We start from the raw sequence: 16,059 nt of genomic DNA on the forward strand, positions 1-16,059 counted from the left end.
TATAAAGGCTACATAAACATCATATAATAATATTTTAGTTTCACACATATGTAAATAAAAGTCAGTATGTTTTGAAACTGTTAAAATATATATTTTACTCGTGAACTTATTACCACCAATTAACCTGTTAATGATTTCCACATAACATCGGAAACAAAAAATAAACACATGCACATACACGTATATTATGCAAAATGGTACATTAATGTAGATATTAATTATTACATCATGTCACGTAAAGTGCTGGAAACTTGGGTTATTCTAGTTCCCATGGGTCAACCTTGTAGCCGTTGTCCGATTGTTCGGTGTTCACCATGGGATCGTAATGTTATGATATTCGCATATTCGACTACCATAAGTTTTTTTTTTCTTTTTGACACAATATTAAATTGTTGTAAACAGCATAATAAGTAAACATAATATATAAATACGACTTGCGTATGTAAAAATACCGTTTGTATTATTCTGTGGTTAGTACTCGTCGGACTTGATGGAACGAAGTTGTAAAACGTTTACTTTCATACATCTATGCATCTATGCGTGTATGTATAATAATTAATAATTAATAGTTAATAATTCCATTCGGTAAACATTATAATATATCAAAATGATGAGATTTATACTACAAGTAAGTTGTATTTATACATTTTATAATTATTTTATTTTTTTACTTAATCATCAGTTATTGTTACATATGTAGTAAAATAGTAATTACAAGTCACTAACAGATATCATTAGATTCTTCACAAATTAAAATGTTATTGTTAAATATTAATACGTAATATGTAATTCTTTTAAAATGAGATCAATAAAGTTGCCTATTATTTAATGTATTTATGTGTATTATTATTAAATTTACTAAATTCCATTAATACTTTCGTGTGTAAAGCATATTTTTAAACACAATATTATGCAATATTAAATACTTAAAGCTTATAATAATGTCACCTTTATCAACGAACTAAATTAAGAAATAATTAAAAAATAAGAAAGTTAGAATTATATTTTGGACATTCATTAAAAAAATGTTACTAAATTTAACTAGATAAATCATTAGTTAATAGCCTAAATATAACTCCATAATATAAGTACATTATTAAATATCTGCAGAAGGAACATTTAATTAACGCTTATTTTCCATTTCACTATATTGTTTACAAATGACTACAAAATATATTGACTACCAACGCGTGAAATCACAATCAATATTATACTGAATGTACTGATCATTTTTTCTTCTTATTCCGTAATAAAAATATAATTTGTGTATTTGAGATAACGAAAAACGACTAATTTTACTTCTAGTTATCGAGAGAAAAACGCTATCAAGTGTAATGGTAGTTTCAAGGAAATTTAAATGTAGTTCGAGATATCGACGTTCGACATAATAAGAACCTATATCTACACTGCATTATGTATTATATTTTATCTAACTTATAATTTTAAGTATTAAATCTATCCTAAGAAACCTGTTGTGCTCGTCCGGGTTGTTCCGTTCAAACGTTGTTTTTTCGGTAGTGTGAGGTTCAATTTTTTAGGAGAAAGTACAACAAACTGATATAAGAATTTTTATACTAATATAATTTTAATGTGAGTCGAAATATTTAATTCAATGTACAATTCGTTAATGGTCATCGAGACGACGTACAGTTTTAAGAGCGCTGGTTCGACCGACTCTCTGGCTCGCTCGCGAATTCCGCGTACAATATTCTGCGAGTAGCCTACACATTATGCGTTATCCACAGACTACAATAATATGGTCTTATAATTAATATACAATAGACTTATACTATATACTAATAGCTAATGCGTACATAACAACTTTATTAAATTAAAAGTGCGCACTAGAAATTTTATAGAAAATATTTTTCGTTTTTAAGTTGTATTTCCAAAATTTAAAATTATTACCATTAAAAATATATTGTTGCGCTAGGCTTAAATATATGCGTAGATACTAACAAAGGTAGGACGTATATCCAACAATCAAACGTTACGAATTCCGATTTTCTTAACTTACTATCTCATGTAATAACGTTAATAACAACCTAACATAAATTTTAAATTTTAACACAGATTGCATGGTCCGGCATATTGTGATAAAGCGATAACGTTCCAACATAGATATTAACGAAAATATTATCATATAGCACACAATGTTCTTTAAATATGGTCAACATTTACAAAACACTAATATTCTAAATATCAACAACCACCGGTGTATGTCTACGTAAAGGCGATTTTGGCAATATTCATTACGGTTTTTGGTGTATTCCACATACATTGATAACCTCAGCATTCGCTTACTGCGTATACCATACAACAGTAGTTGTTTAAAATTCATGATTTTGTCTTTAATTGTCTATTTATGATTTTGTCCTGCATTTACACAATAACATAAATAATATATAACTTCTAAGTTATCTCCAAGCTTAAAACTTCTTTGTATACTCTTTAAATTCTAAATAAATAATTTTCATTTTTAGCTCATTCACAGTGAATAAACATATTGAGATATTCTAAGAAACCTACAAAAGCAATAAATTAAAAACGATTACAAAAGAAAACAAAATAAATTAGGTCATAAGTTCAACTAAAATATGTGAAGGTATACCTACAGCAATAAATATTAATAATATTTTATTAATATCAACAATATTTACTAAACTATTTTTTCGAAAATAATTTTATATAAAAACATAATACGTATTTTTAAATATTTATACACCACAATAATTATTAGAAAATATAAAAATGTTGATAAATAAATATACCATTTATTTAAAATTAACTTTTAATAGAATGACTTATAAATTTTAAATAGATACTTTAATTTTTATAAATTGATAGTTTGTATTTTTTATGGATAAATTAAGACATAATTCACGTTTTAACACAATGGAACAACTATATGTATTAATACCTATTATAAAAAATGCATAATAATTTTAATCGTTTATTACCAATCTTATATCAAATTATTTTTGCAACCTATAATAATACGTGCTAATCATATATAATGTCTAATACGTCTAAATATTATATCTATTTAAAAAATCTCCTTAAAATCATTCAGACTATAGACATATTTATACGGTCGATTAACACATTATTAACCATATCAACAGTTTCACAAAAAAAAATATATTTATATAATAATAACGCTAATCGTATGAAACATAATATGAGTATTATTATATTATTTTATTAACATAAAATGTCTATATTAATTTAATTCAAAAATTATCTTTCACTTCTACATTGTCCCTTTTCGTCAAATGGCCTTCTAACCTAATCCAGAACAAAAACTAAACCAGAACTAGGTATTAATAATTTAACTCAAAAGAAATCATTCTCGTCGACCTTGTGACTCTATTGTGAGTTAAACCGATTTCTAAACATATTTTCTCCATAAAATTGTTAAAAATTAAAATGTAATATCAAGACTTCAAAAGTTCCTGTTTTTTACTGATAACTTATAACAAATACATTGAAAAATAGTAAACAGTGTAAGTTCAATTTTATTTGTGATAGTAATTAATTCAATATGATTGGTACCTGTTTAACTAGACGTTCTAAATAACAAATGATAAAATAGCGCAGATGTGTCCCGATTAGTTTTTGTTTTTAAATGAGAAATAATGACATTGAAATTGACATTTCAAACGAATTCTTAATATACTATTGCTAATATTTACGTATACCTCGTTGTCTTTTCTTAATAATTTGAATAACAATACTCCAAACAAAAATCATTCTTCTCACACTATTCTTAAAAACTCATCACCATTTTCCCACAAATTATAAAATAATATTTTGTTAGTATTACGATATCAGGTTAAATTATATTGTACGCATGCCATCATTACTGAAATACATATAGTTTTATACTATTATATTAGATCGATAACATTCCTTATTATAGGTATTAAATTTAAATTTTACTTTTATTATTTTATTATAGTTAACCATAGAGTATTTTAATTATTTTTAATTAATAAATTAATTTATAAGTAGACTTTTTTTTAAATTAAATCTTATAAGTAAAGCAATTTTATGTATGTTAGTATATATTATTGACCTATTGTATCTATGTAAATGTACATTTTATATTTGATAAATCGCCATAGTATATTATATTATTGTTGTAAAATAAATAGTATACCTATATTAGATGTATATGCTCGTATTAGTAACCGTAATTTCATAAATAAATAAATAATCATTAAAATGGTGTTAATAATTTTATTTTTGTTTTGCCCATTTAATATTAGTAACTATAATTTAAAAATGATAAATTTAAGATTTCGTGATCGTTATTGCTTATATAGTTATATGTAATAGTTAATAATTATTATACAATTTAAGTTGTTTTATAAATCGATGTATAATATAATATACCGTATTTAATACACCAAAAACATTTGTATTACTTGATTTATACTCCTTAATAAATTAAAATTTTTATTTAACAGACATATTTTGATGAGATATAAAGGTACTTACGTGTAATTTGATTTGCCTATATTATAGCCTGAATGTATAAACGTTTAAATAACTAATTAATACGAAACCTAATTTAGTTCATATAATGGATGCGTAATATTAAATTAAAAATAATACAATATATAATATATAATACACATTTTATTTATATAAATTTAGAATCTCATTTATTGATTATAATTCAATGTTTTGTATTGAAAAGAGAAACAACAGTTTACCGTAGTTGTATTTAAACTACCAATATAAATTTCGAAAAAACAACAATGTTATATGAACAAAATGTATCACATCCTCTTTAATCTAGATTCCACTTTTAAATAGCATGCCAATTGCAGTGTAAAGAATGATAATAATTAGAAATTAAAAACTGTAACTCTTTCAAGTTCTTAAAAAAATATTTACACACTTTAGCTAGTGCAAAATCAAAATATAAACATAATATAATACATTTATAAGATTATTCCATTAATTACATTACGATGATGGTTCTAATTTTAATTGCACATTTTTATATACATTAAATTGTATACAAGGATGTATAGAAAAACATGCATTTGTTTATGTGGATATTTTAGCTAAAAAAAAACATGATTATTAAAATATTTTAATGAGCAATTATTAATAAAAAATACTTTAAGATGAAGACAATGTATACAAAGTCTTTATACATTACTATTATTATTGCGAGTGCTTCACAATTGAAAAAAAAACGTAAATATTGGCTATTCGTAAACAGAATTTTTCTATAGTATGTATAGCAATACTAAGAAAATAACTAAAAAAAAAAAAAATTGCAGGTGCTGTCGTGCTTATTATTAATGGTAAGCATATCATTGTCGAGGTCAAGATATCCAGGTCAACCGGATATTGATTATTACGTAAGAACACCAAATTATGTATTAACCGGTGATGGAAATAGTCGAGTTAAAATATTATAGCTTAACATAAACTATATGATTATTGTTTATTTGTTTTACGAGTTTTATAATTTATGACATTTTTTTCTAAATGAAAATATATTGATATTATTATCAATTTAACTTCAGGATTAATGAATGTTTCCAGAAATAATAAAAACGGAGAATAGGTCATTACTATATCGTATTCGATTTTTAATAGTTTTAGAATATCTTGTAATTTATCATTTTACGTAAGTACATCTGATTGATACACAGTTCACGAAAACTCGTATAATAATATAGTAAATTATACAATACGTACCTGACCAGATACCTACTGTAAATAATATTTTTATACATATACAATATAATAATAGTTATAAAACTAATAATATATTCAGATTCAGAAGTTCTGTTTATAATGTCAAACAATATCACATCAATTTTTTAAAGTTAAAACAGTCATTTATATGTTTGAAAACATTAATAATTAACAACGTTATTTGTAAACTTATGAAGTGTTTTAAAATACAAATGATTCTCTTGTGAGCTTAACTATAATACTATAACTATAACTTAAATATGCTTCTTGGTAAGTGAATTAACTTTAAAAAGTTGTCAAAATAACTACAGAATGACTGTATAATATATATGTAGTTATGTATATAATTAATTTGATAAGGTTTTCGTTATACATGGTATTCGTTTTTTTTTTAATTTTAAAAAACCGTTCTAATACAAAATATTTAATTTATAAGTCGAATGTCTATTGTCTTAAATTTCCCCAGAGATTCAAATAAAAAGTATTTCACAGTTTTTCTTTATTTTCTGTTTACTATTTTATAAATAATTTTTTTTTTTTTTTGTTTCGCGCTAAGTGGATATTAATATATGTTATTAAAAATTATAAATGTGTGTGCAATCTTTTTTTTCGAAATATTTGCGTTGACATGTTTGTATTCATGATATTTCGATAATGCTTTGGAGGATAAAGATCAAATATGGTGGGTGGGATGACGTATTGTGCAAATAGACAAATCACTTTTCCGGGTGAACCGCGCAAATAAAAAATACTGATGTAGAAATTGACTATCCTACTAAAGTGGGTTTATTATAATATATGTGATATTGCATTTTCAAAGAAGAATAGAACGTTGTTGGTATTCGTACTAAGCTCTGATACAACCACGTGTCCTTATTTTCGTCCTATTCCTCTATAGTTCTTAAGCACTTTTCTGAGAAACACAAAAACGGTTCATTCGTCCAAAGCTCCGACTATAATAAATACACACAATTGCTAAATATGCATACAAAACACGTCATCGAAACGCTTGTGTATCTGCCCATCGGAATAATGTTCGTCCCCCAAAGCGATAATAATTGTATCGTGTACGCGCAACCAATAACTTGCACCAAACAAAAATATTCTTATCCTAACTTGCAGGTGCCGGTGAGCTACGCTTACAAGTATGGCGTCCACGATCCCGCCACGGGGGACATCAAACACCAATCTGAAGAGCGGACTGGCGACGTGGTTCGTGGTCAGTACAGTCTTGTGGAGCCCGACGGCACTGTGCGGACGGTCGACTACACGGCCGACCCGGTTAACGGTTTCAACGCGGTTGTCAGGAAGTCCGGTAAGCCCAAGAAACCACGGTACGTCGTCAGGACCGTGCCCGCCACGGTTGCTAGTGCCGTAGACATCGCGGATGATCCGCACTCGGCCAGAGGACCAATAAGTGAGTTGGATACTGGCTAATGGCACGCACACTAGTGCAGTAATATATAGACGCGTACGCGTGAGAGGGATGCTGATCTTGTGATCCGAGCTGTGATTATTATAAATGTAGACGTATAAAACAACCAATAGGTTGATTACAGAATATTATTAGTGAAGTCAACTGGTTATATTTCAATAGGGAAATGTTTAAAATCGTATATATATATATCTTATTTATCGAGATATTTTGTGAACATTGCCCATTTGTCCTGTTGGAAATAAAACCTAACTTAACTTGGAATGTAATAGGCAGTCGCGTATTTATTTGTCTTAGGTTTATATTATACACTTATAATTTATATACGTCACGATTTTCAATTTTGTATACATACCTACAGGAAATCATAAAAAATACTAAAAATAACATTGGTACTCTATGATAATAATTGAACAAATATCTATAAAATTAGTTTAAATAATATTTATATAGAAAAAAAATAGTTATTTATAATTATTCAAGTTTCATTTTTTTTTTAAATTTATGACTATAAATAGATTGTTTTAAAATGTTATTCAGGATGAATTTCTACAACACTTTTAATACATATTATGTATAAATTATTGAAACGATATTGATCCATTAATAATTGTGAGCTAATCTGTAGTGTGGCTGCCAAACAGAAACGAGTTATAATTAGATGACTAGAAAATCTAATCCTGACTGAGCAAATTCAAGAATTTTTTTTTTTTTTTTGTAAATTTGTAAATTATTATTATAAGTTAAAACTACGAGTATATATGAGTAAATATCCATTTACTATTAATATAAATATATATACTTACTTTACTATAAATCCTAGTCTTTCAAAAAAATTTGAAATAGGTATTGTTCGTAATATTGTGTTTGATCTTCAAACACATATTTTCGCTATGCAATGTTTGTGTTAATCTTTTCAATTTGGGTTTGACTTAGGGTTAACATTCCACATACTTCATGTTCGTCACTGCTCACTAGTCCAAGATTTTAAAATCTTGATTGAGGTTCCCTCAGAAACCATAAATATAGTTTGGTTAATAAAATAGATCATATTTTCAATTATCAATAAGTATGACCTTTATACATTAATAACAAACAACAATATTTAATAATTTTTTTAAATATTTACAATAATATTATGATATAGAAACCATATTTTGTTATAAACTTGTTTAAATTATGGACTTTATTTTTATGGTAGCTTATAAAATATGATTTACTTGTAATAAATCTTACATTATGATTAGCTAAATGACTAATATAAACTGTTCGCGTGATGATAATACAACATAATATTTAATAATTTTTATATTGTTATGTAATATATATTATTATATCACATTATCGTATATTCAAAATCATAGAACAATTACGTTCTATGAGTCCCTTGAGATATTTATAAGATTATACAAAGTACATCCATTTATGTTCTTATAAATAATTAAGCAAATTATATCCTATAATGTATAGGTATACTAAATTCTATAAGTACCTATGCATGCTTCAAACAAATTATTTTTACGAACAAAGTTTTTTTTCGGTCGTTTTTCAATTAATAGAAATTGGCATTTAGATTCTAATCAGGTGATAACTGTATATATTATTTTTACAATAATATGTATATTAATTTTGTGTGTCACCCTATTGTTTTCTTGTTACAACCATTAAAAATAAGTTTAATAAAGTTGAAAAATAAAGTTAATTTTTTACGAACTGTACTAAAATCATAAAAATATATATATTTTTGACTACGTATGTTATTATTTACTATCCTCAATTGAATATTAAAATATTTACATACATTTATACCATGTATCTATTTACATCATTCTACAGTACTTACGTCAGTATTTATTTTCAATAAATTCTTTAATAGCTAGTAATATTTTAATATATGCGATTATTTTTTGTTTTTGGTAGAAATTAGTTCAACCTATTATGTAAGTATACAACTAATAAAAAAATATATAATAATGTGTAATATTATATTACATTACCAACTTTCATTATTAAAATAATAACAATTTATTTTGTTTGGTACCATTCTTATATAGGTATTATAAATATGATATTTTTCATTGTCGCATTAAGACCAGACCACGATCTGATATTTTTTCCGGTCTTTTTTTATAAGCATAATCCCTTGCGATCGTGAATATACCACCGTGAATTACTGACCCCGTCATATCCATAATGATAGATTCTTGAATACCTTTCAACATTAAAACGGTTCGATTAACAACAAGTGCATTGTGAAAGTAACGGTCGCCTAATTATTACAAACATTTAATTATAGTTCTATCGATCCTACTATTAATATAATTACACAAAGACATGATATGGCCACGAGGGTTTCCATACACTAATATATTAAATCGGGATGTTTCAAAGTATATCTTTGATACATCGTTTTTTTTGTAAAAATATTTTAATACGCACAGCTGAAACCATTATATTGAAATTCCTCAGTCAATTTCGCCATTTGGTTAATTAAAAAAAACGTTAACACAAAACTTTTTAATTAATAGTTATTAGAAAACCTATCCCACGAATTCAACGTGTATAAACTGCTCTTTTAGACGTGCGCGAGCGTCACATCTCTATAGATTTTTTTGAATAAGCAAACACGCTTTCAAAAAATTTCCTGTCTTTTCTTTTGTGATATTCATATTCATTATTTTCAACAGTATCTCTCCGCCACACACCGAATTAAACTCAGCGCGGGCTTCGTTTTGTACCACGTAAAGTTGTTTCTTAGTAACTATCTGGTACATATGTATTCAAATGAAATCAAAGATGCATTGAGTAATAGGTACACGCCGCGTAATCACATGCGCCTACACTGTATATCTCATATATCATAGTAGTATATGTACTACTATGTTATATAAGATTAATATATAGTGTTCAAACTTAATGGCGGAAATGCAGGCGAATGCTTAATATATTTCATAAGTTTTAGCATAGCTTCCGTTTTTAATTAATCTGCTGAGGATTCGAGAAACGTCTCCATTTTATATGAAAACATAATATAATAGTAAATTCGTATTACAGTTAATGTAATTTTATTTTTCGTGATTAAATTAACCCGATAATGATATAACGTATTCAATTGATCTGATCATATTTAACTCATGTATAACTGATTTAATGTGTACCTACGTAATGATTTGGAGTATAGTAATTATTATTGTTACCTGTGATTTTATAATTTGTTCAAAGAATGACGAATAACAGACATTACCTATTTATATTTGTATGGCGTTACTGCGTTAATAGGATAGTTTACCATTCTAATTACGTTCATATCGCTTTTCTGGAAAAATATTATCACATGTTTTAAAACTATGAAAAAAATAATTTAATTTACACTCATAATACTTACAGTAAAAAAAAACATCAATATGAATTATAGTTTTTGAAACAGATACATTTACCATCCCAGTACTTATATGTATAAAGAGAATCAAAGAGGAGCGTGAGGATATTCTCAGAAAAAAATATTAAAAGAACTAAAAAATCATAACATTCAATTTTTTTTAATTCATTATAAATCATTATTTTTCTGTTTTTAATTCTCTTTCAATCTAGTTAGATTTTTAACGGTAAATACGATATAAAAAGCGTAGATTGTTTACAGAGCATTCTTTTGAAGTTAATAAATTATCAGATGTTGATAAAAATTAATAATCAATTTTTATTTTTAAGTCTTAAGTATTCTTTATGATGTTGAACAATAAATTAATTTTTTTATGATAATATTTACCTATTAACCTAATATATTAATACTATTTATAAATTTCACAATAATAGTTTTTACAATTTAATTAAATATTAAAAATTAACTACTTAAAAATATTTGGTGTCATAAGATGTCAATCATTCCCAATACACGTCATTATTTTCCAATATGGAATGCAAAAACACAATATTTAATTTGTAAACTGTTTCCAAGATATATGATTATGTATGTATTATGTTCGAATAGCTTATTATAATATATTAGAAAACATATTATGTACATTATACGTACTGAACACTAGTATGGACAATAATTCTTTAAAAAATGGATCATAATCACGTAATAGTTTCAAATTGTAGTTTAAATATGTAAATGCTCCTATTACATAGCATTTCTATCGTTTTTAACCTCTATTATTTTTAAACTTAAGTAAGTTCAAGTAACTACTGGGCCATAAAAAGTTCCTGTTTTACTGTTGAGATTAACTTACCGGAACTGACGGAACTCATGTAACGTGTCACTTTCTGATATGTAATAGTACAGCACAATCATCTATGTATATAAAGGATCAAATTAGGAACAAGTGAGCATGAAATTGATTATTTCAAAACTATTCTGCATCATTCATACATAGGTCTCAGATGAGACAAAATCGCAAATATATATATACATACATAAGATATTTATTAAGAAAATATGTTATAAAAGTAAAATTTATTACAATTAGTTCATTGAATGATTAAAAAAATAACGATAAGAAACGTAAACGAACACTTGTTTCGGATGTAATATTATTAATATTTTCGGGTACCGTGATAAAAAAAAAATAAAAACATACTCGTGCTTGTATTTTGAATTCAGTGATTTCAATATTTCAATTAAATTGTCTAAATTTGAATTAACCCGTCCCGGTAGTTTACCCTAAACTCTGCATTACCAATTTTTTTCAAAGGGTCATAGGTCTCTAAAACTGAGTACTGACTGCAGCCCAATAATATATAAAAATATACGAATAAATGGTAGGTATATAAAATTGTGTTCACGTTACCGTAAGAAATCGGTATGTGAATATGTGATGCGGTAAGAAATAAATTACACTTCTTTTAAGTTTCGACTTTTACTTTTCCGTCGTATTGAAGAATATACAGTTTCTGAAATCGAAATCCCAATAATTTTAGAAAATATTTTAACTCGAAAACAAATCCACCATAAATGATATTGCTTAAAGTTATATTGTTGTATTTAAACATACAATTTAAGCAGCCAGCTAATATGAAAATATCTGTTTGTTGAAAGAAGTATCTATTAACATTTTACTATTTTAGTGAACTTAAATAAAAAAAGTATACTGTATTATTGGATATTATAAATCAATCATGAATTACTAAATTATTAAGCGAAATTTGTCACAGATTTGTAAATAAAGGCGTATGTATTGTATTGAAACCAATTATTTCAATGGTTAACAATCTTGTAGTGTGATTTTCCTTATATGTTAAATTGTATCGAACACTTAGGAGTATTTCAGTCTAAACTTGTACAACTTCATTACGATATCCATTATAATATTGTTATATAAGTTTAATTAAAATACTCTATTAAGACAAACATTAATTTCTACAAACGCCGTTGAACAATATAAAATTCAATTATATTGTGGACAGGGAATAAACGTTTAAGTATTTGCCTATACTTAACGCCGTCGTAATAATTTGCACTCGAGTACACAAAAATAAGATATCAGTGAACAAAATTATTAATTAAATGCATTCAATAATTTCAAAAAATATATAAATAAGCCAACACGTATTTGAATGAATGAGATCGTTATACTATGCATAGGTTATGACTAGATGATGTCAGTAGTTATGATGCCAATGGACAGTGGGTAATTTATTTATTTAAAACATTATGACGAAAATATACATAATTTTAAAATAGTTAGATACAATTTGGCAATTCACTAATAAGTTAAATCAATATCAGTTATCAGTATCTTCTTAAGTCGATTTTCAATTTATTTCTTAAGAAACCTTAAATTACCATTTTTTTTTTTTTTTTTTTGAAATGGCTGAGGAAATATATATAGATGAATATTATGAAAATTGTTTTTGCAAACGAATGGATAACAATGGGTAAAACTATAAGGTCAACTATGCAAATACACGCTAACCATTTATTAAAATAAAAGTTTAGGAGAAGAAAAAATAGCTTAATCTTCAACTTTTAGGGTTTTTTTAATAGACAATTTGATATAATTGGTACTTTGAAGGATCAAAAGTAAACAATTTCCAGTACTTAAAATACATATATAGAAAATGTTGCTTTTCTTTATAGTAGGTATAGTAAGTTACAATTAAGGGTACCTATCCGTATTTTATCATTGAAAAGGCCATTCTAATGGATGTGTTAAATTTGAAATAAATGTATACAGGTATAAAAAATAATTCTAAGCGGAAATCAGAGACTACGTTTTGTTTAAGTAGTTTCGATGTTAAACTAACCTTTTTAAAATATCACATATGTATCTTATTATTTACTTCTTTTTTTGAAATTAAAAACTATTAACGTTAATATTTCAAAACATTTTTCTTTTACCAAAATTATAATTTTCAAAATATTTCGACTAATTTATTCAGGTTTTTTTGTTCTAGGAAGGCACGAACCTATTATTTAAACCATTCTACAGTATAGAAGTATTGATTTACAAGTAAAAACTAATAACGTATTATATAATATTAAAATATAAGGTATGTTATAGAAGAATGTTGTTTCACAATAGCAGTTGTACAGAGTTATAGTATAGTGTTAACTGTTAATCATTTATTATTCATTGGCCGGATGCTGTTTGAAAATAATATGAGTTAAATTAATAATGAAACTGATATTTATCATCCTTTACCTTAATGCATACTATAATAATTATTATTTTACTTGCATTTTTGGGACAAATTGGATTACTTCAGTACATGGTTGTTTAATTCTAACAATTACTGACATTGAAATACATAAGCTACTTTAAATTTGACATGAACACTCTAATTGACAGAAGATTTTTATTGATTCCAAATGTATAACGTCAGCATAAATTGATTTCACTAAATTGTATGTTAAAGACATTTAAATTATTTGATGACATATACGATAATTATTCCAATATTTATTATATTTAAAACTTACAATACACCGTGTTATTTTCATTGTTATAAAAATATTATGTTGTTTAATGAAAGTCGACAAGCACTTTAAAGTCTCACCGTTGTGTGTTTGAAATTATATTTTAACTGTGTTAATTGGTAAAAACTAAAATAATAATTAAAAAAAAAAAAAAACAGTTTTGGAATCTAAGTATCTACTAGCTTAATTGATACAAAAGTTGTATTTCAAGCAAAAATAAGGTAGCCACTAGAAACCTACATTATACGCAATTTAAATAATGTGTATGATAATAATATGAGTATCATTCATATAAGCAATAATTGATATATGATAAAATATTAACTAGCTATGAATTATTTATTATAAGTTAATTCATAACGATACTTCAATTAATTCGTCAAAAATATTTTATTTAATATGAAAACTGAAAATAAATATTTGAAAATGTGACTACACAGTACGCACTGATATGAAAAAATTTAGACTTACGTGTAAATATTTGAAAACGTAACTTTATCAATATAATCATATTAAATAAATAAATAAATAAATATAAATACCAGAATAAACTATATTTTAATTAAATAAGACCTAATCATCAAAACTAAAATATAATATTTCGTATTTTGGATGTACGCGGGTAATTTTCGTTAATACACGATTATTTATAAACAATTATTACATTTAGCTTATATTTTCGCATTTAAAATAAGTTCTGACATATAATATACAATCGCTCAACGTCTTAAAGCAAAATTAAAATGTCGATTAATAAGGATAAATTGACTAAGCAGTAATTAAGTATTAAATAATAATAACCACTCATGCTTTAATATGTATTTTTTAATTCTAACGTTCCTATTGTACATGAAATGAATATTATAGAATAAAAATTCAATACCCGATAGATTAAAACGCATTTTTAATTATTCATTTTTTCTCTCGTTATAGTTTTCCCAAAGAATGTACAAGAAGACTTTTCAACCACTGCACCGGTATACGAGGAATACTACGACGCAACAGCCGTTCACCCTTATGAAATCAACCCACGCTACGTACAACACTCAAATTATTATAAAGAATATTTAAATTACTAAAATCAGAAACATTGAACATGTCTGTGAAATTGCTGTACTCCAATCAAAATGTTGACTAAAAATAATAATAAAATTAGCATATTATAATAATATTTTATCATTATCCTTTTATTTATCGTTATCGTTATTTTTAGTTTGTAGTAGTTTGTATTGAAGAGTGTTGAGTTCATTGTTTGATTCCATCAATAAACTTATAGTTGTGTTCAGTATATTACGCATAATCTTAGTGGGTCCACTAAGAGTGTCAGCTCGTCTCAAACTCACTTTCATTTTGCTCTTTATATTTGTTTCTACTTACAACTAAATAACTTAAATATTATATTTTTTGAACAGCTCTAGATGTATTAAATTTGAAATATACTTGAACTTAACTTTTTTAATAGGAAATATGATTTTCATATTTAATAACTAGGGCTTTGAATTTAATACACTATATGTATAACATAAACAAATTTTCGACGGAGTATATTTTATAAGACCAAGAGCAACGTACCTTGACTATTAATTTTTAAGTTATTATTTATTTTATTTTAAAAACTCTTTAAAAAGCCCTTGAATATATAGATTTTTGGTATTTTAAGTTTTTAGACCAGGGTTTTCTAAGAATTTTAAGAATTTTTAATGTTTTTTATGGATTTTTAAACAATTTTGTATCCTCTGCCAAAATATACATAGATTTTGGGGATTTTTAATTTTTTAGACCATGATTTTGAAGAGATTTTAAATATCTTAATTTAATTGTATTCAATAATTTTCTTCATAATATAATTTAATTATTTAATGATAATTTTTAGTTCTCACTTACTGCACTTTTAATTACTTTGTATATACTGTGTGTATGGTAAAAATGTTATTAGTTTTAAAAATGAATACATTTAAAATGAAAAACGTTTATTTATATA

At 25.4% G+C, this 16,059-nt stretch overlaps 1 protein-coding gene across 1 annotated transcript; it reads left to right on the plus strand.

The window, feature by feature from the left end:
* The first annotated feature begins 485 nt into the window (after positions 1-485).
* On the plus strand, positions 486-15,456 carry LOC113548890 (cuticle protein 7-like). Its single transcript, XM_026949988.1, has 4 exons — positions 486-628; positions 5,301-5,381; positions 6,847-7,141; positions 15,012-15,456. The coding sequence occupies exons 1-4, from the start codon at positions 608-610 to the stop codon at positions 15,155-15,157; spliced, it is 543 nt and encodes a 180-aa protein (XP_026805789.1). The 5' UTR covers positions 486-607; the 3' UTR covers positions 15,158-15,456.
* The last annotated feature ends 603 nt before the right edge of the window (positions 15,457-16,059 follow it).

This window comes from Rhopalosiphum maidis, chromosome 4, assembly GCF_003676215.2.
Source record: "Rhopalosiphum maidis isolate BTI-1 chromosome 4, ASM367621v3, whole genome shotgun sequence".
NCBI classification, from domain to species: Eukaryota; Metazoa; Arthropoda; class Insecta; order Hemiptera; family Aphididae; genus Rhopalosiphum; species Rhopalosiphum maidis.

Coding starts and splice junctions, on each gene's coding strand:
- LOC113548890 (XM_026949988.1), top strand. CDS start 608: ATGATGAGATTTATACTACAA. Junction 5,382..6,846: donor AACCGGATATTGATTATTAC/GTAAGAACACCA, acceptor CCTAACTTGCAG/GTGCCGGTGAGCTACGCTTA. Junction 7,142..15,011: donor CTCGGCCAGAGGACCAATAA/GTGAGTTGGATA, acceptor CTCTCGTTATAG/TTTTCCCAAAGAATGTACAA.